The 19,975-nt window shown below is 36.7% G+C and overlaps 1 protein-coding gene across 5 annotated transcripts in view; it reads right to left on the bottom strand.

The window, feature by feature from the left end:
• Nucleotides 1-19,975, bottom strand: part of LOC105257711 (AF4/FMR2 family member 4) — a 201,692-nt gene that overhangs the window by 143,877 nt on the left and 37,840 nt on the right. Inside the window, exon 1 of one of the 5 annotated variants that reach the window (XM_025409699.1) lies at nucleotides 9,227-10,282. The exons of the other annotated variants lie outside the window; for them this stretch is intronic. Coding sequence (XP_025265484.1) covers nucleotides 9,227-9,243 — 17 coding nt within the window. The 5' untranslated portion in view covers nucleotides 9,244-10,282. Of the gene's footprint in view, nucleotides 1-9,226; nucleotides 10,283-19,975 lie in introns of those variants that run through there. 5 annotated transcript variants of the gene reach the window in all.

Here is a 19,975-nt window from a genome sequence, read left to right as displayed (position 1 = left end):
TTTTTAAATTCCTCGAGTATTTGTGGCCTATTGCAGGTAATCGCACCTTAATTAGGACGAGCAAATAGAGTCTGGAAAACATGCTTTGCTTTACGCTGAATTCGAGTCACGGGTCTAACGAGTTTATTTCAAGAGGAATGCAAATTTTGGGACTTACTTCGTGACATACCATCGTAAGGGGAAGGTAGAGGAGGAATATCTTCTTTACGAAATCAAAGCATCGCAGCCTTCTACTTATAACTTTACAACTTGCCAGTAATTTTAAATACGATATTATCTATCGACGGGAGATTTAATTAATTTTCTGCGAAATCACCGTCGCAAACACATTAATTATTTCTATAGAATACGTGCGATGAATAATCACATATTCACATATTCATATATACGCGTTTAATTGGCTAATTAATTTAATTTCTACATAAATATCTGTGTCTGAAATCAAGAAGAAAAGTGCAACTTCTATATCGATCCACCGTCTAATATAAATTATAAGTACTTCATTACGCAATGCACTCGACTCGATAAATCTTCCCCGAGTATGTTACGAGCGCGAATCTTTTTGTCGCAAATAGAAATCATATGGCTATCGATTTATATCTATATTCTTTCCTCCTCAAAAAATAGATGCTGGATTTTCCTCTCTCTCGCGGAAATCAAGTTCGCAATCGCAGACTGATGACAATACGTGAACAATGACACGCGCGAGAACGGAAGTGATAATTATGATCGCGTTGGGATACAGCCTATAATGGGAGATGGAATAGTGGTGAGAAAGGAGGGAACAGAAAGGGGGAGCGGAGGGGGGCGAACACTTATCGATTCTCGCGATGACGGGCGAAGAGGCGCAATGTTTCGGGGACGCTCATTTAAAAGCGAACACGATAATCCACGTGCCGCTGCAATCATGCAGCTCTCTCTCTCTCTTTCAGTCGCGGGCGAGTTAAAGGTTACGAGAGCTTCATTGCTATCGACCTTTGCGCCTACACTTCATCGTTGCGGATCAAGAGGCTCATTATGGAATGACTTATAATTCCAATCGGAAACGTGAATTTTCGATCGGTCACGAAGGAATATCGAAATTTTTCCGAACAGAAAACAAATAAATATAATCACACAGTAATAGAATACCTGGAGAATAAAATTATTCTGACCTTTCCGAGTATAGATTCGTGTAGTATCTTTTCGTTACAATGCTTAACGATTGGAATTTTTCTTTGGACATTTATCTATACATGAAAAGCTGTCGAAAGCGACATTTAGATAAATGAACTATTATTTAACTTGTATTTACAGATAGCTAAATAGAACTGTTGGATGGACATATCAAAGCATACCACAAAGCTATGTCGATTTCCAAACGATTGATAAATCACAATAATAGAGGTAAAAACGTCCACAAGAAATTATCTCGAGTGGACAAAAATAACATTTCAACTCGATCAATTTTTGACAGGACATTTATTTAATAAATCTATTCTTTGTTTGCTTTCTGTTCGAAATAAATAATTGTAGAACTTGCAATTTAAATTTTAAGAAGGATTCTTTAACCTTTAATCAATCTAGATTTATTTTTCCGCAATTAAAAAAACTTTCTTGTAAAGAGATTGACACAGTTCAAATCAATGAATAATCCAATTATTATTATTATACAATAATTTTCTTATCACGAAAATATTATATTGTACGCTTGTTCTTGATATTTCCTTGAGAAAAAAATCCTTTTCACGAGATTCTTGTTAAAAATATTAAAGGAAATTAAATGTCGCATGTATCGAGTTCTGCATAAGAATATCAAAAGATATAAATAAGCGGACACGCAATCGAGAAAACAACCTTTCTAGGGGGTCGATCGCGTAATCGCGCCACAATATTACCGCAACGTCCGCATAAGAGTCCCGTTCCCTTCTTTCCACGGAAGTTTCGCATGACGATCGACATTGGTACAATTGAGGGAAAGAAGCCGATATAGAGCGATGGGAAAAACGGGAGTTAACGTGCATCGAACGAGACGGGAAAAGACACGAGAAGTCCCGGCGAGACATACGGAAAAAGTTGCACGCACGACAGCTCGCAAATATTATAGCCGTTGAGAGTACGAATGGCTGGGATAAATAAAATATCATAATTGTCGTAGCGTTATGTCCCTCGCGGAATCGATAACCTGGCTGGAGCTCCTTCTACCTTTCATTTTATCTCCTCCACCGCGATTCTCGTCGCGTTGCACATCGCGTAATCGATATTGCAAAATATTGCAAAATTTGCTAATAGAAAATTTATCTAAATTTAAACAGAAATAACGATCATGCTTCGCCTCGTGGGTAATTCTGAAACATCCTGCATATCGATTAGGAGAGTTCACGTTCCTGCTTAATAAAATTACTTGCAGTGATATTAATCTGATATTTTCTTCGCGTTTTCACTTTGAAAGGTGTATCGATTTTCCTTCTTTTTCACATCAGACAATAAAATATCGATAATAAAATTGCAGCAGGCAGTTCTATTACGACCTCGCAGCACACGTGTGTTACTTTTCCTCCCACCCTTTCTCCCCCCCCCCCGCTCCCCTCACTCTCTCATAAACCACCTCTTTGCACTCTCTATTTCACAGTTTTACGGGAATTTCTTCTCCACGATGAAATACCGCTCAAAAAGATGGCGTTGTGCCACCGATGTCGTCTTTCTTCCGCGAATCACCCCGTAGATCGCGCGATAACGTCCTCACTAGATTCTTAACGATTTCTCACACGTCCGTGACACGGTCGGATTTTTATTTCGCGTGCTGCCCGTAAAAAGAATTGTCACATATTATGAGAATTGTTGGATATTTCGCGCGTTCAAGAAAAGGCCATTCTTCTCCTCTTAACATTAGCATCTTTTCAATAACATTAATGATTGAATCTCTTATTGTACATATTATTAAAATATCGCGTCCCAGAAATTTATCAAAAATATCATCTTTCAAAATCTTATCTCAATAACCCTATTTATTATAAACTATTTTGAAAAAAGAAAGGCAAATGTGAAATTAACCTTCCAAAAGTTTTACTTGAACAAAACACTTTTTTACTAGAAGTGTGTAAATAAAAATAAAAAAAGTGCATTCCTGCAAACAATGTGCAATCAAATCAAGAAAAAAAAAGAATCAATTATTTCTAATATTGGGAAGGGGGCTAACTTCACGCACATTATTTTTTCGGAATAATCGATCGACCGATTATTGATCGAGGAAAATGATACATCTCCGTAATAAAATAGTCGATCGCGTGCCAAAAATTTTTCAAAAATATCTTTCAAAATCTTATCTAAATAATCCTATTTATTATAAATAGCCACTATTTTGAAAAAAGAAAGGCAAATGTAAAATTGATACTTGAACAAAACACTTTTTTACTAGAAGTGTGTAAATAAAAATAAAAAAAGTGCATTCCTGCAAACAATGTGCAATCGAATCAAGAAAAAAAAAGAATCAATTATTTCTAATATTGGGAAGGGCTCTAACTTCACGCGCATTATTTTTTCGGAATAATCGATCGACCGATTATTGATCGAGGAAAATGATACATCTCCGTAATAAAATAGTCGATCGCGTTCCATCGTCGCGTTAATCGAAAGATCGCGGGCTACGATGGCGACGACACGACGACGACTCTTCGATTAACCTGCCTCGATAGTATCGCCATGTAATTCGATTGTTGGTTCAGTGGCGGCGATTCGAGGCATCGCGGGCACGGCGGCGGCAGCAGCTTTGAGTTCCTGAAATTGCAAACGACGAGAACGAGGAGGACGACAACAACGTCCGATGGATAGTCGGGACGGCCTTTATCAAAATGGGTTGTCAGCCGCAGCCTTTATCGTCGAGTTATCGAGCAAAGAGAAGAGCGAGCGTCACAGCGCAAGTAAGATAGAACGAGATCGAACTTGCAGTCGGACGAAGACACGCGTATAACTGTGTGTGTGTGTGTGTGTTTTACGATACGCATACGTGTGAAGAGTAGCCACTATACTCTGGAATAAGTCAGTTTTTATCGAATCAATGTGTTCTAGCAATGTCTCGCCGCTGCCGTATTTATGTGTGGTCTATGCTAGATGAAAAATACGTGCGATTGATAATAATTATAGAGACGCAACGAGTAACACGTATTTTTAATCATCATTCTTGCTGCAAGATAGAGATGTTTATTTAGCCAATTAATCGCGTTTAATTTCTCGTCGAGAATTAAACGCGATCTCTACACAATCTCACGATTCAGGTAACCAGTTATGTGCGTGCGCTAATAAATTTTTAATATCTAATGATACCTCTCGCGCCCGCGATCGATGCTCCATTAGCGCTAATATGAAATTCAAAATAGCGATAAAATAACCAACCCGACGGAGCGAGATAGCTCGCAAGCGCTGCTTCTTTATCTCGGAATGAGAACAAGATAATCCGCTTCGAAAGCATCGGGTTTTATCTCTCATAAATCGCGATGCTGCGGAAGCAGCAACTCGACCAGACCAATAGCCTAATATAATTATTGCCACCGAGACTATAATCATCTGCTCGTAATAGGACCATTACCGATATTGTCTGATAGATATGTTGCGATCAAACATATTAATTATCCTAAAGACATCAAATACATTCTCAAAGTTGATAAATATTAATCGCGCTGTCGGAAATTTATTTTTTTTTGTCGCTTTAAGAAGAATGTTGTTTGGAGATATCTTGGATAAAGTAAAACATTCGGGTATACAAGTTATTAATATTAAAACGGTATAACTTTCGAACAATATTTCTGAAAAAAAAAAAAAAAAAAATTATTAAAATAATTTTCTAAATAAATATCTGTTCGAATCGATAATCCTTTCTCTCTTCTTGTCGTTCTCTTTTTTAATGGAGATAAAGTTATCTCGAATTATGATCGTTTTTGGATGTATTTTTGATCGTCAATAGCGTCATATATAAGTCGGCCGTTCTATAATTATCACTTTTCTTTCGCGCAAATGTTACGTGTGTGTGTGTGTGTGTGTGTGTGTGTGTGTGTGTGTATACGATACATATGGAGTAAGCACACACGCATACGCGTAGCTCGCACGGCCGATGTTTATGTCCCGACAGCGTGTTTGCAAATACAAAGACAGGTAATGCAGCTTCGCGTTAAACAGCCGAGCACGTTACCCTGCATTACAAATCGACCGGAAATGCAAACGTGCTTATACGTGTGCGCGCATACATATGTTGCAAATGCATGTTCCGTGAACTATGAGCTCGCATTGTTCCACCCTTCCTCTCCTTCTTTCATTCTTCTCGGATCTTGGATTTGTTAAATGCGTCCGTTTATTTTGTAAAATTTTTATCCCGCGCTTTAGTCTCGGAATTCACTCTCCTTTTGCTTTCGATCAAATCCAAACGATTTATTACGAAAATTATAATTTATGACGATATATTGAACTGATTGGTCAATTTACAACAATATCATAGTCCAAGAATTGAATCAGATATTGAGCGAAATTTTCTGTAACACGGTCGGATTTTATGGACACTCGATCGCGATACCTCTTTCGCGATAAGGTCTTAGAGATCGACTCTAAACACGTTCGTCGAGAAAGCGGAACGTACAGGGTGAGTAAGTAATAAAATCAAACGTAAAACGGTGCTCGTTTTCTATATACCTTATGCAACCTCCGAGAAAGGAGGATAAGCCCTCTCAACCCTTCATGCACCGGTGCTTGCAGGTATTGGCGGCATATTTCAAGAATTTCACAGATATGTGGGAGTTTTGTCTTTGTCGGTGTTTCAGCGCTTGAAACAATAACCTTTCTCTCAAAACGCCAGGTGAAAATTCTCGAGAGAATACGTAAAACTTAAAAGAATCGTAGCGATGTCAAGTGAAAGGGCACAAAAGGATAGTTCTTTTGGATGAGAAGAGAAGAAATAAATCATGATGATATAAAGTGTAGTTCATTAAATTTTAAGATGATTAAACAGAAAGAAGATCTTTTTGAGATAATGAGAGAGAGCGAAAAATCAGTTGTCAAAAGTAAGATTAATGATCGATTCCTCAAGCACGTATTTATTATAAGCGGTAGGACCAGTTAATCGACTGTCTGAAATCAATGTCTTATTTCATAATATTTGATTTGTCAATATAACATATGCTTTTACAATATATCATTATCATATTTAAATTATATATTATATATACGCATGATATAAAGTAGAAGGATCTTGAAAAATTTTAAATGAATTCGAGAAAAAAAAGAACAAAATTATTATTAAATATATTTTCTCTCTCTCTCTCTCTCTCTCTCTCAAATTAAGTAAAGAGATTAATTCTTCATCTGACATCACGTATGTGTTACGTAAACAAAGAGACGAGGACAAGGAAATGAGATATCCTGCGGGCGATTCGGCGTTTCGAGGATCACGCAGGATCGAAGGTCTAAACCGATGCGTTCCGTTATTTACCCAAGACACTCCTCGAGACACACATGCTGTTGTACAAACATCTCGGACGGTGAAGGAGTCGCTTTCAAGGCCGTAAAAGGATTTACAATCGCCGACTTATTAGCACCTTCTCTCGCCAAACGACCGCCTCTGCTTACGCGTAATTGACACCGGGCGCGTTAAGATTTATAATTATGCGGTGTCGCGTGCATAGCTCGTGTATCTCTCTCGGTTCTTCTTAGCAATTGCGCTTGATAGCATGAGATAGAGTCAAATCTCTCGTATGTGTTTTTAAAATATATAATTTTCTCATATTATTTTAGAGAAAAAAAGAAAAATACAAGTGTGTATGCACGCACGTGTGTTAACACGAAATTTATATGAAAATATTATAATTATTATAAAAATATAAAATATTAAACAATGCACAGACAATTCCTAATGAATATAATTAATAGAATATAATAAATTAAAAAAATATAATAAATTATAATATTTCAATTTAAATAAACATTATCGATATCTTGAAAGGAAAATAAATCATCTAAAGTTATTCTGCGTTTTATTAACGGAAAGAAGAAAAGATTTATGAGCTACGAATATGTAGGATATCGATTTTTAAACTTGTGTGTGAGTCGCGGAGGAGATAGATTGACTTTCCATGCTTCCAATAATTAATGCACCAGTCATAAAAGAAGTAAACGGCTAAATAAATAGCAATCATTAAAATTGTATTCACGTGTTACATATACGACTATTTTTATATCTACCTGTAATATAAATTCCTTGATACATTTTTATACTATCGCTTCTTTATGCTCTACTCCGATATATACGAGATTAAAATTGAACGCGAGAAAGAATCACGAAAAGGTAAAAGAATCGCAAGGGAAAATGTCAGAGGGAGATTCACATGATGGATAGTCGAATTTCTACTACAGCGATAGCAAATTAAAGGCGTTGAACGCGTAGAGAATTATTCAGCGTCAACGATACCCAAGTAAACTATTCTTTTGTTTCTCTTCATTTCCCCTGGCTCTCCTTTATTCCGCTGCTCCATAATTTAGCGACCTACGCAGCTTCTTCGTCGACGGACGCCGACGTCGCCGTCGTCAACGACATGACGACGACCGGCAAGTATTTGGAACGTTCTTCGTTCGCTTCGTTACTTCGACCCTCAAATTCCTAAGTGTCGCGCTCATCTCTTCGACACTCTTCGCCGGCCTTAAAGATCGCGCGCGCTTTCCTCGACGTCGAAAGTTTTGGCTCGGGAATAAAACTCGTGACACGATTAAATTCATTCCCGAGAACGAGCGACAAGTAGCTTGGATTTCAAGTTTCGCTCTAACTAATATAGCGCGAATTTGAGTATAGTTTAAATTACAAACTTTTGCTGTGCATACAGAGTAAATAAAAATCTTCATGAAAAACTCGGAGCAAATCTTTCCTCAGCGAAGACATTTATTTTCAGCATTGCACGTGTTGAAAAAAAATTTGCACTTTAACATATAAGTTAAACTTTAAAGAAATTTTGTTTTTGTTGTTCGCAAATAAAATTATAAAATAAACTATATAATAATATTGTAATATTAAGTAGTTTATCTATTTTCATTTTATAGATTCAATTTAAATCTTTTTATATTTCCATCATTAAATGGTTTCCCATAAGTATTCATGCCGCAATATTGAAACTAGTAAATTTGAGTAATATTTTTTTAGGTTTTCAGTGTGTTATTAAAATCACATTTGATGTTATAGTGATTCATTTTATATCGTGATTCATTTTATATGTCATTTCAACTCAAAGCAACGTGTATTCCATGATTAAAATTCTTAAATCACACTTCACACGTAATTAATGAATTTTTCTAGCAGAAACCAGTCTACTCCGGATTCCTCGCATACTAAATATTCATGTATATACTTCAATACATGTGTTGTTCCGCTATTAACAATGATAACAAAAGAATTCTGATGCTAATATTAAATTTTTTGCGATAATAACATTCACGTGTCGATAATTTTAAACTAATTAAAACGTAAAAATAAAAAAAAAATGACTTAGAAATAAAAATAGAAAAGTAACGATAGAGACAATAATTTTCAACGATAAAGAATTTATTTTCGAAATGATGAAAATTGTCTGCTAAGTATTGTTATGACAGTAATAAGACACACATACTCGGTGTATCTTTTTTTAAAAAAATCTTTAACACAATCATTCTGACAACCCCTTAACTGCTTGTAAAGCTTACACCTTCAACCTTCGATAAAGTAACGACACTAACGACGATACCATAACAAGCGCCATGCATCTGCGTCAAGATCAATAAACAAGGCGTCAATCTTCTGTGACTCATCCCCCATAATCGCGTCGCTTTACCACCACGGGGATGTATACTCGCTTCTGTAACGGCAGTAACGTATCAATGACCTCGTATCACCCCGAGCAACCCTCAAAGATTCCTCGCCAACGTTGCTCAAATTTTTCAAACGCCAACCTACCCTACTTTTCTCACTTGAAAAACGAAATTGTGGCAATGATCGCGAAAGACCTCTCCACGAAATTCGAGGATTTTTTAATTCTCGGTTTAACTTAATTAATAACCGCGCGAAATTAATTTATACTTTTGCATTCGCGACAAACCTAGCATTAAAAATCTACAAGTATCTCTAGACGAGCGCGCGGATTCTAGACAAGGTAGTCGCGAAGGATGCGTTCGGAAAAACAGAGATTATCGCGAGAAAGAAATCCCACGATTTGCGAGGGCGAATGTCAAGCTGGGGACTCACCGTGGCGGCTTCTTCATGGCTTGCGCTGGCTTGTGGCTCGGCTTGTCACGTGTCGCTGCGGCCGTACGTCGTCAGACGTCGTTCCATGGTATCCTCTCGTCGAGGCTCGGTCGCGAGCCTCCGGGGAGGACAATCGGCGCGTCTAGATTCTCGTTGGTGCGACGCGATCACGCACCGCGACTACTACCACTACACTACCGTAATCGTCGCGTTACGTCGTCGCGCTCCTGTCCAATATTCTCTCTCTCTCTCTCTCTCGTTCTCGTAGTAGCAGCCGAGTACACGACGGGGGGGAAAAACTCTGGCAACGTCGCCTCGCCGCGCCGAAACACCGTCGTACACCCCGCGTGTGTCTCCCCCGGTACCTCTCTCTCCCTCTGTCTCTGTCGCGCGCGTTCGCAGCTTGCCGCTCATTCACCACCTCTCGCGCTATTCCGATGTGTCCGCTCGTCGTTGCCCGAACGTGCACCTACCTCCGCTACCTGTGCGCGCACACATACGCACCGCACGCACACGGAGAGCGCCCCGGTGGTGCGCTGCGCGCACTCGAGAGCGCTGTCCGCTCGAGATTCGCGATTATCGTAGTAGTTCTCACGCGTAATGTTTCCCTCCTCTCGAGGACGACTCGCGCTCGACTTATTCGACGAATTCGAGCACCGCCCGGAGCAGCGCCGCTCCGGGAGCACGATCGTCGGGATTTACTCGTTGCCTCACTTGCCGCGCGAAATTAGCCGAGATTACGTCTGGATTCGAACGGATCGGAGGGCACAGCGATCTTCCGTCGCGCTTTCTCTCTCTCTCTCTCTCTCCGTCTCTCCTATACCACTGTATGTCTCCTTCTACGTCTTCCTTCGCACGAAACAACGATGTTTTTGCCGCACTCGCGGCACTAACGACGCGATCGCGCGAATCCGCGCGACGGTGAGAGGAAACGCACGGCGATTTTCACGCGTGCGACTGCCCGCGCACCCCCGAATATCTCACCGTGACCGATGTCACCTTTTATCGGAGGTACTCTCACTCGCTGGCGCTGGCGGAAGCCATATTGCGATCACTGTCCGTGCCATTGGGAGCGCCAAACGGACGGCGGGACGGGGGAAGGCGAGCGCGCTCGCCCATTGGCCGAGCGCACCTGCCGACGCGGCCGACATCTGTGGACGGATATGCTCAGCTGACAGCTCGACGCTCCCTACTTTACCGTGTTACGCTGACACGCGTGACGCATCGCAACATTGTCCCTCGATTCTTGCTTACTCTTCCGCTGTTTAATCGCGACGCAACGCGCGTTTTCCCTATTAATCGTTCGACCCGTATCATCTCCGTCGCGGTGAATCATACTTTGTGCTCGTGCTATAAAAAGAAAATATTCGGGAGAAGAATAATAATGTAACGAGAGTTTAGATTTGTTTCGAGAAGCAAGTAGTAATTTAATAGATTAAATTTGAAAAATAAAAGAATTTAATAAATAATAAAATAAAATAAAATAATAAGTTAAAATAAAAAATGAAATTAAAATAATAAATTAATGAATAAATTAAAATAATAAATTAAAATAAAATGAAATAATAAATTGATAAATAATTTAATAAATACATCAATCTGTCATTAAAAAATAATAAGAAAGTGCAATATGCTCCCTCTATCGTTGTCGTAATACTACATTTTAAATTTAAATAAAGGATTATATAATTTGTTCAATGCAAATACCAGGCATTAAGATATTGTATCTCACGTAATACATGTAGATAGAAAGTTACCCTAATGTTCTCTCTTTGATGCATCTAGGAATAATCCGAGTACGAGAGGGTTAAACGCAGGAGATAATAGCCGTCTGCGACGGACACTTGGTCCATCAGCCATACTATATGCGCGCACATAAATTGCTTATCGCATCCATCCAACCCTCGCTCGGTTAGATAATTAGTCAGGGCATTCGATCACCTCTAAGCCCTTCCAACTTTCCATTGACACCATTATCGAACAATGATCGCGCTGTTCGTTCGCCGGGAGACCGAATCGATTATGCGCCACGTGATTATGTTACACTTTGTATATGAATATACGGTAGAGAGAAACAATAATAAAATGAACAAGAACGGGAAGAGCAACTTTGTCGCGCAATCTGCTGCACGAAGTAGAGCGAGATTAGAAATATGTACTTTCGACGCGATACAAGTCAATACATGAACGAGCAGTTTTTTGCCATGAAGGCAAACATAATTTTCGCGGTTATTAATAGTTTCGTGCACGAAATTACGCGAACGAAACATTTTTGTATCTTAGTGAACTTTTGCTAAAACAATCTGCACTGTATAAAATATAGATTCGAAAAAATTTGATTGAATTTAATTAATGATTCAATGATATATAAAAAAATATGATTATTTTAATTTCCGGTAATTTGAATTTTTAATTAATTAATTGTAATGGAAATAAATTTTATCATCTCTTGTCTCGAGAGAAATTTATTAAGAGTGCTTTAATACATTTCTCTTTATTAATATTCTTTATATAATATTAATATTAGAGTAAACATACATATATGGGCATGTATATTATATAATAATTAATAATAATATAATAATCAACATATAGCAAGGCATTTGACAAATATGTTGTCTGCTTTCGAGCACGCAGGAAATACCATCGCTACCGCAAAAGAACGTGAAAACAGGAAATGCCCTCTCCTTTATTCTGTATCTCTTGATATATGTCGATCCTATACTTCAGCTATAACACTTTATAAAGATAACTGTGATGACCACAGTGTCGGAATAGAATATACACAATATTTTAATACTAATATTTTATTAATATTAAATATGTCACGCGTATATTATTTTAATTTTATGCGTAAAAAAATGACTTGTAACTTGATAAAAACTTTCCTACAGATGTATGTATAATTATTTTCTCAAAGATATATGTTTCTTCTCCATCTCTGTCTTTTAGCTTGACAATTGAAATTTTTTCGATTTTCTGTACACGTGCAACAGCTATATGCAATAAAATTATTGCGTTTACTTTCCTCTCTGTCTCCTCACTTTATACTCGCCATCAACATGCGTCGAGAAAAAATTTATCAACTTCGGGACAAAAAAGTTTGTCTTTGAAAAATTCAAATGTGTTTCAATTTATCGATATAAATTGCGGATCGATTTGTACAAGTCATATGTTAAAACGTCACGAACAGATAATAGGAACGATTATGTTCACCACAATGGTTGTTATCACTACATTAACTATTCGAGGTCGTTGTTATCGCCGCTTTTTCAATTTTCTAGCAGATTAAAACTCTGTTCATATTTTTGTACGCAATCGTACACGCAATTAATTTAGAAACTGATAATAAGATGGCAATAAAAGAGAGCAAATTATTTTTGTTAATTATTAACAATATGTGAAAGAATTTTTGTAGTCAAATGATTGTATAAAAAATTACACAGCACTTTTAAAATAAAGAAGACATTTTATTTAAAAAAATTTATTTTCAACAATTCTTCGAATCTTGAAGATATCGAAAGATTATTAAAATCTTTTCTTACTTGTATAAATTTTATATAAATATATATCTAATTATCTTATCTCTCTGTAAAATATATATATATATATATATATATATATATATATATCTTTTTCTCTCTTTATCTACGTATCTAATAATCTCTATAACATATATTTACCCGTACAATCCGATTTACATAAATCGAATATATATTTATAAAGTTGTTATTCCTATCTCATAAATATTTTATAACAACATAATTATACAGAATTAAATGTCAAAACGTGAAAATTATTTTCATAACACAATATATATGTTATATATCACATATTTTTTATATATATAATATTATAAAAATATAATATCGTATATAATATTATAAAAACTTGTTACTCGTATTCATTTTGTACAAAGAAAAACGCTTGTTTTCTTTTCCATAGAAAATCTCCATTAGTTCTTTTTTTTTATTGCGCTTTCGCTTTAGAAAATCCATTTTATATTTTTTAATAAACATTAACGAAAGCTTTTTCTTTGTCGTTTGTCGCGATAACAAAAACATAAAGCAAGGTTATAAACGACATCGATAATCGTCACGATATCCTTACATCAAACGGGAAATTAATTTCCAGGGAAACTAATTTACAGTCCAGGACAATCTATCTAATAGAAATATCTCCGACCTTCTCAATTGCACGATGGAATCACTTTGATTAAATAGTAGACATACAACTGTTTGATCAAAAACGAATTAAGCCGGATTGAAGTTTTGCAGGAATCTGCAAAAAATTCGCTGACGTAGTGTAACATAATCAGAAAACTGACACTTATATTAATTTATATAAAAATTGATTAAAGAGAAAGAGAAAACTTATTTGATATAAAATGTATGTAAAATATTGTACGTTAAAATTAATTAATAATTTTATAATTTTTAATTATATGGATATGTATGTATTAATATATAACGATAATTTATTTATTTATACATAATATACAAATAAATAATATAAGAAGAAATTTTATGTTTTTATTTCTCTAAATATAAAATATCAAATAGATTATGTTTAAAAGATGCTCCGTAAAATACATTTATCCAGTTAATATCAATATATATATATATATATATATATATATATATATATATATATACATTTAGATAGAGACTAGTGTTAATTTAATGCACAAAGTGTGTTTCATATACCCAACATAATTTTCTATCTTCAAATCTTCTTATTTCATTGACCTACTAAACGAGAAGACATGCGCAAGCGAATATGCAACAAGTATACGTCAGTAGCTGCAATTTTACGCAGACTCAGTTCTAATCGCGGATGTTCGTTGGTAGACTACAACTTGAGAAAATGATTTAAAAAGCGCTACATTGCGCCTTCTAACGGCGATTGAAATCTGTCCGACGCAAAAATTCCGTTCGCAGAAAAAACAAAAAATTGATATGACAGAAAGAGAATCTCGATAAACGCGAGTCACATTCAGCTTTGTCGAAACCAGACAACTCCCATCGTCTCTTTCAAAACGCAACAACTTATATTTTTTTTCATCCTTGTCAAATAAAATAACGATTTGCTTTTCACCGATGCGCGCTATCAGTCTCAAAATGCAAATAACACGATCGCGTAAGAGGAAATATTTCATCGTGACGTCAGATTCGATCCATCCATTTAAATCGCGAGTACTCCCGCGGCTTTGTCGACGACGCGTGCAGAAAAGGACGGAATGCAACAAGTCCTCGTCAATGGCCTCTTTCGGACGTTCCTCCTCTCCCGACGTCGCTTACGTCAGCGGTGACGCATGACTTCCGCTACGTCACATCGACGCGCCGCACAATGACGTAACTCTCCTCGTACATTCCGCAGCCCTCCCCCTTTTCCCGGAATACACCCACCCGTACAATTTACTGCAAATAGCGTTTCAAGTAGCGTTCGGTTATTAATTACGTGGGCGGTAAATATTGAAACGCGCGGCGATGCGATGAGAAACGGGAATTCTAGAAACACATGTGCCGTTATTGAAAATTACATCTCATCGACGACGAGAGTTATAGTTACACGAGGTTGTAATTAATAAATAATCATAAATAATCGATCGCAATCTAACGTCAATAAACGTGCGAAAATAAAATTTAAAATATTCCTATTTCTGTGTATGATATTAGTGAATATATAATAGTGAAATTATTTTTTAAAAGTAGATATAATATGTATATATTCTACGTAAGGTAAATAAATTAAGGTAAATATATTACGATAATTTATATTCGCTCAAACTAGATGGATAAATTTATGAAACTAATCGGAATGCTTTCCTTTAAATATTTGCAGCAAATATTTGTATCATCGACCAAAAGCATCAATATTTCGAGATTCTAGGAAAAGCTCACGATGACGATAGCAGAACAAATGCACTTGTCTCTGCCTTTGTTTAGTTTCCTTCAACAATACGATCAATTTGGAAAAAAAAGGAAGCAGCGAGAGAACTTTAAAGAAAGAAGAATAGGGCAGGAAAAGGATGAGAGAGATAGAAATAGACATGGAAGGAGAGACCGAGACGAAAGTCCCTCTTTATTGATTTCTCGCCAAGGGTAGGCCAACCAAGGGAGGATTAGGTATCGGCTTTTCTCTTCGTCATGTCTCTTCCATCTTTCTACCACTCTCTCCAACGAGTTTGCAGTAATTCATCGAACAACTTGTCTAAGAGAGAAAAGGTAAAAGGTCGTCGGGAAATGTGACAAGTATAGAGAAAAGATTTATTAAAGGGAAACAAAAGATGTATGAACATAAGACCGAAATTTTCTCCGACTAGAGTCAATAAAAGATTAAGTGAATATAACTCTTGACATTTCTCATAAATCATACGCTAAAAAAAAAAGAAGAAAAACAGAGTTACGGTTTATTCCGTTCGATTACAATATAAAGGAAGAACGGACAATATTTTCAGATAAAAGATAGCACGCAATACAGTGTCTATTCATGCAAATTATAATTCGAAAATATACAAAAAAATATGCAAACAATATACAAACAATAAATGTGATATACAAAATACTGATATAAACAGATATATAAGATGAGAAATCGGAGACGAAGAAAATTACATCCAATTAAAAAAAAAAATAATAAATGAGAGAGAGCAAACAAGAGAGAAAGAAAAGGTCGAAAGAAACTATTATATTTTTCTTAATTATATGTGTCTTTCGCAGCTTCCCTCTCTCTCTCTCTCTCTCTCTCTCTCTCTCTCTCTCTCTCTCTCTCTCTCTCTCTCTCTCTCTCTCTCTCTCTTTCCCTCGATTTTTCTATCTCCGCGAGCATATCGTGTCCTACATCCCGTTCGCTCTTTCGAACCAGAAGGTGGTAAAACGGCGTAACTACAACGTGCAGACGAGAGAACGAGAGCAGCGGTGGTAACCAGCCTCGTATTGGTCGCGCGGCAGTAACCGTAACATCGGCGTGATAGTAATAGTAGTGCTGTAGTAGTAGTAGTAACAGTAGTGTAGTAGTAGTAGTACTACTGCCGCAGACCTGCCCACGAGAGAGTAAACGACGAGAGTATTATTAGCAGTAGCGTCGACACGCGACTATCACCGCGACTATCACCGCGACGCGACGCGTCGCGACGCACCCTGTAATCCCACCACGCTGATATCGACGTTATCGGTTGCAATGTCGATCACACGCACTTGCTCTGCACTTTCATGCGGATGTTTAGAAAAAGAGAGAGAGAGAGAGAAAGAGAGAGAGAGAGAAAGAGAGAGAGAGAGAGAGAAAGAAATATCTGTGTAATATCAATACACAGGTACAGGGTGTTTCTAAACCTATTTCAGAGATTTTAAGGGCGTATTCTATAGGGATCAAAATAAAATAAAGTTCTTAAACATGGAAAAATGCTTTTCTTCCGAGACAGCCCCCTAAAGTTGGTAGAAAAAATCGCAAAATATATAATCAAAAAATTAAAGGTCATTATTAATTATTACGCTGCAAAATTTCAACGTTCTGTGAAAAAGTTTCCGAGAGTTATAATATATTTTGTGATTTTTTTCCATCACTTTAGAGGGCTATAACTCGAAGAGAAAGCATTTTTGGACCCATTTATGAGCATTTTTTTTCTTATTTTGATCCCTAGAATACGCCCTTAAAATCTCTGACATAGATTTAGAAACACTCTGTATAATCGATATATTTGTCGCTCTCGTCTTCAATATCAAGTAAATATCAGATATATCTGGAAATATCAGATATATCTGGAAAAATCGTGACCGAAATGCTGCATATAAAATTGGCATTCTTCGTGTACTATTTATTGTAGCATATGTCCAGCATCTACCTTAATTATTAAAAATATTAATATTGATTGCAATAAATTAACATTTGCTGCAAAAATAATATTTAAATATCGCATCATTTTTATCAGTTATCCATATTCCATGTTGTGCTAATAAATTATTATGAATAATGATTTTTTACATTATTTTGAATTTGGAAAATCTACATTTCCTTGTATTATTAACTTTTACATTTCCGTCCAAAAACATGTCGTGAACTCTATCCTAATTTATTCTAGAGTCGTTGATTTCCCTCGTTCGATAGCATCAATGATACTATCTCAACGCGTCTGAACAACGCAATTAATGCCCGTCATCGAGGGGGCGGCGTTTGAACCGGCAAACGATATGTAAAGCCAGAGAACCCTGGATTTTCTTGGAGATTAGAAGGGGATACCTGAACGGGGGAGACGTTTAGACGATTACACGACATTCGTGAGCGGTCGCGCGATCATCTGTAATGCGATTACGCGTCTGATTATAGGTGTCTCGTAATTGGATCGTTCTAGGCTTGACGTTAACTGGGTCAACTTGTACTGTGAAATTTGTTACCATTGAAGAAATTTTCGTCGTAATGAAAAATTGATACAAACACGGTTTTCGTTTCAAAGAAACGAGAAGCGATTTTATCCCGCATTTTCCATCCCCAATCGTCCCCCTTCTCTCCTTCTCTCTCTTTATGAGTGTGTTGTGTATTACGGATTTATTATATTACAACTTTACCCGTATTATAACGTGCGAAAAGTTATATCAAGGTACTTTGCATGCGAATCTTCACGCGGATTGGACGGTAGGTTCACATGCATACGTATCATCGATCCGTAAATAACAAATTTTAGAGCTTCCCTGGGACATAAGCCATAAATCTACACCTCGTCTCGTAGCCGTTCCCTTCTCATCCGCTTTCCAGTATCTCGCAATAACCACAATATATCGTCGATATTAATCACGCAAAGTAGCAGATCGATAGAAAGCAACGACTGCCGGAAATAACTTGATCTTTAATATTTACTTAATATATTGACATTTCTATTAAGCTATCTTCATCGCGATGGAATTGCCATCACATACCTCTAAGCAATCCTTGTATTTAATGGTTACAAATGAGAAAGATCTCTGATATCTTACCCTGTAAATAATTTAATAATGTATATGTTCCTAAATGACATTTGATTATTTCGAAGAGAATACAGAGAACAAAAATATATTCTTTAAATTAGTAAACAATATTATAAATAGCATGTATCCTTTGCCAATTTTCTAGGCAATTAATTTAATTTAAAAAAAAAAACGAGAATTCTTTTTATTTTTTAATATAATTTTTTTAATATAATTTTATAATAAATATTATCTCTTTTACATCAAACATTGATTATTTCATATACGGAAAGTGAGGAGGAAATGCGAAAGTTGTATTTACACACGATGCGAAAGAGCACAATAGGAAGCATGCTGTAAACGATAATATCGAGTTCCATAATAATAGCGTTCATCCGTAACAAGCGCGCAAAATAGCGCGATCAAAATCTTCTGTCGATAAACACGCGCGCACGCGTGGCTCGAATCACGTGACGAAATCAACAACGATTACACACATTTGACTGTTAACTGGTTAATTGGTTTACATATCATTTAAATCGGTTACCCCTTCGCTCGCTCTTTCCCTATATATTATCGCGACATAATAGATGTTATCGGCATTGCGTGGCTCGCCTAGGAAATCGATTAATGTAACCACTCGCCAGATTTGTGTCAATCACATGGGTGCACAATAACGAGAAATAGATCACTATTCACGTGCTTTCACGCGATTCTATAAATCATGATTCTACAATAATTATTCTAAGTTATGTAAGAGAGAACTGCTCTTGAAATTCATCGATTATAAACACTTATAGGTGGATAAAACGTAGTATTGTATAAATAAAGTAAAAGCGAAATATTATTATCGCAACGAATTTATCTAAAACTTTAATTAATGTTTATCAAATAATAGCGGATAATTTATTTAACACAAATAATAGCGGATGTTGCTTCGTTTTATATAAATTGCGAGCTTGCTATCATTTTCTCTGCTTCTATTTTTCTCTAATATGATTATGTATATAATAATGAGTGGTATTTTGCAATCTTAAAATTTTGTTTCATAGAGTTAAAGAGACAAATTTTTGTCTTATAAAAAAATTGTACGTAAAATAAAGATAAAACGGAAATATCCTCGGAAAATTCATATTTCTTTTCCTAAATAATTTATTCACGTTGCACTTCGACTGGTACTTAAATATTGGTACTACAATTTTGTCGCAGGCATGTCGCTTGGCAAAAAAAAGCGCGATATAACCTGGATAATTCGGATTGCACGCAAGAGTTTGATTGCTCTGGGAGCGTCTAATTCCCAGAGCCGATGGCGGCGCGCTTAAATAGTTTAGGGCATCACATAGCTCAGCAATCGGTGTCTCCTGCCGATAAATCGTATTGGTTTACGTATTGGTTTACGTTTCACTGACGCAACACGACAGCAGATGCGTGGGAAATCAATTAAAGGAAGCGCACGCGGAACATTTCGAGGGGAAACAATGGACCCGTATTTATGAGTCGCGAGTCGAGTCGCGCATTTCACGATGGGGCGCGCTTGTGTTGTTCCATTTTATCGTTACGCACACCGTTTGTAATGATTTTTTTTTTTTTAAATCCGCGAGCGCCAACGTAATCTGCGCTATTTTCATGACAGAAAACACGACGAGCGTGTGTTTGCATAATCGCCTCGAAACGAGGCGCATTGTCGGAGAGGAACGAAGTTTGATTTATTCGCGATAAATGTTGACGCTGCGATAGATTTTCGTCGATTTGTACGCTCGTACTTTCGAGCTCGTTAACATTTCAACGGTTCGATGCTAGCGGCGCATTA

This window comes from Camponotus floridanus, unplaced genomic scaffold (genome assembly GCF_003227725.1).
Source record: "Camponotus floridanus strain SB8 unplaced genomic scaffold, Cflo_v7.5 scaffold28, whole genome shotgun sequence".
NCBI classification, from domain to species: domain Eukaryota; kingdom Metazoa; phylum Arthropoda; class Insecta; order Hymenoptera; family Formicidae; genus Camponotus; species Camponotus floridanus.
The sequence above is the reverse complement of the archived record's forward strand: the minus strand, read 5'-3'. Positions and strand labels throughout refer to the sequence as shown.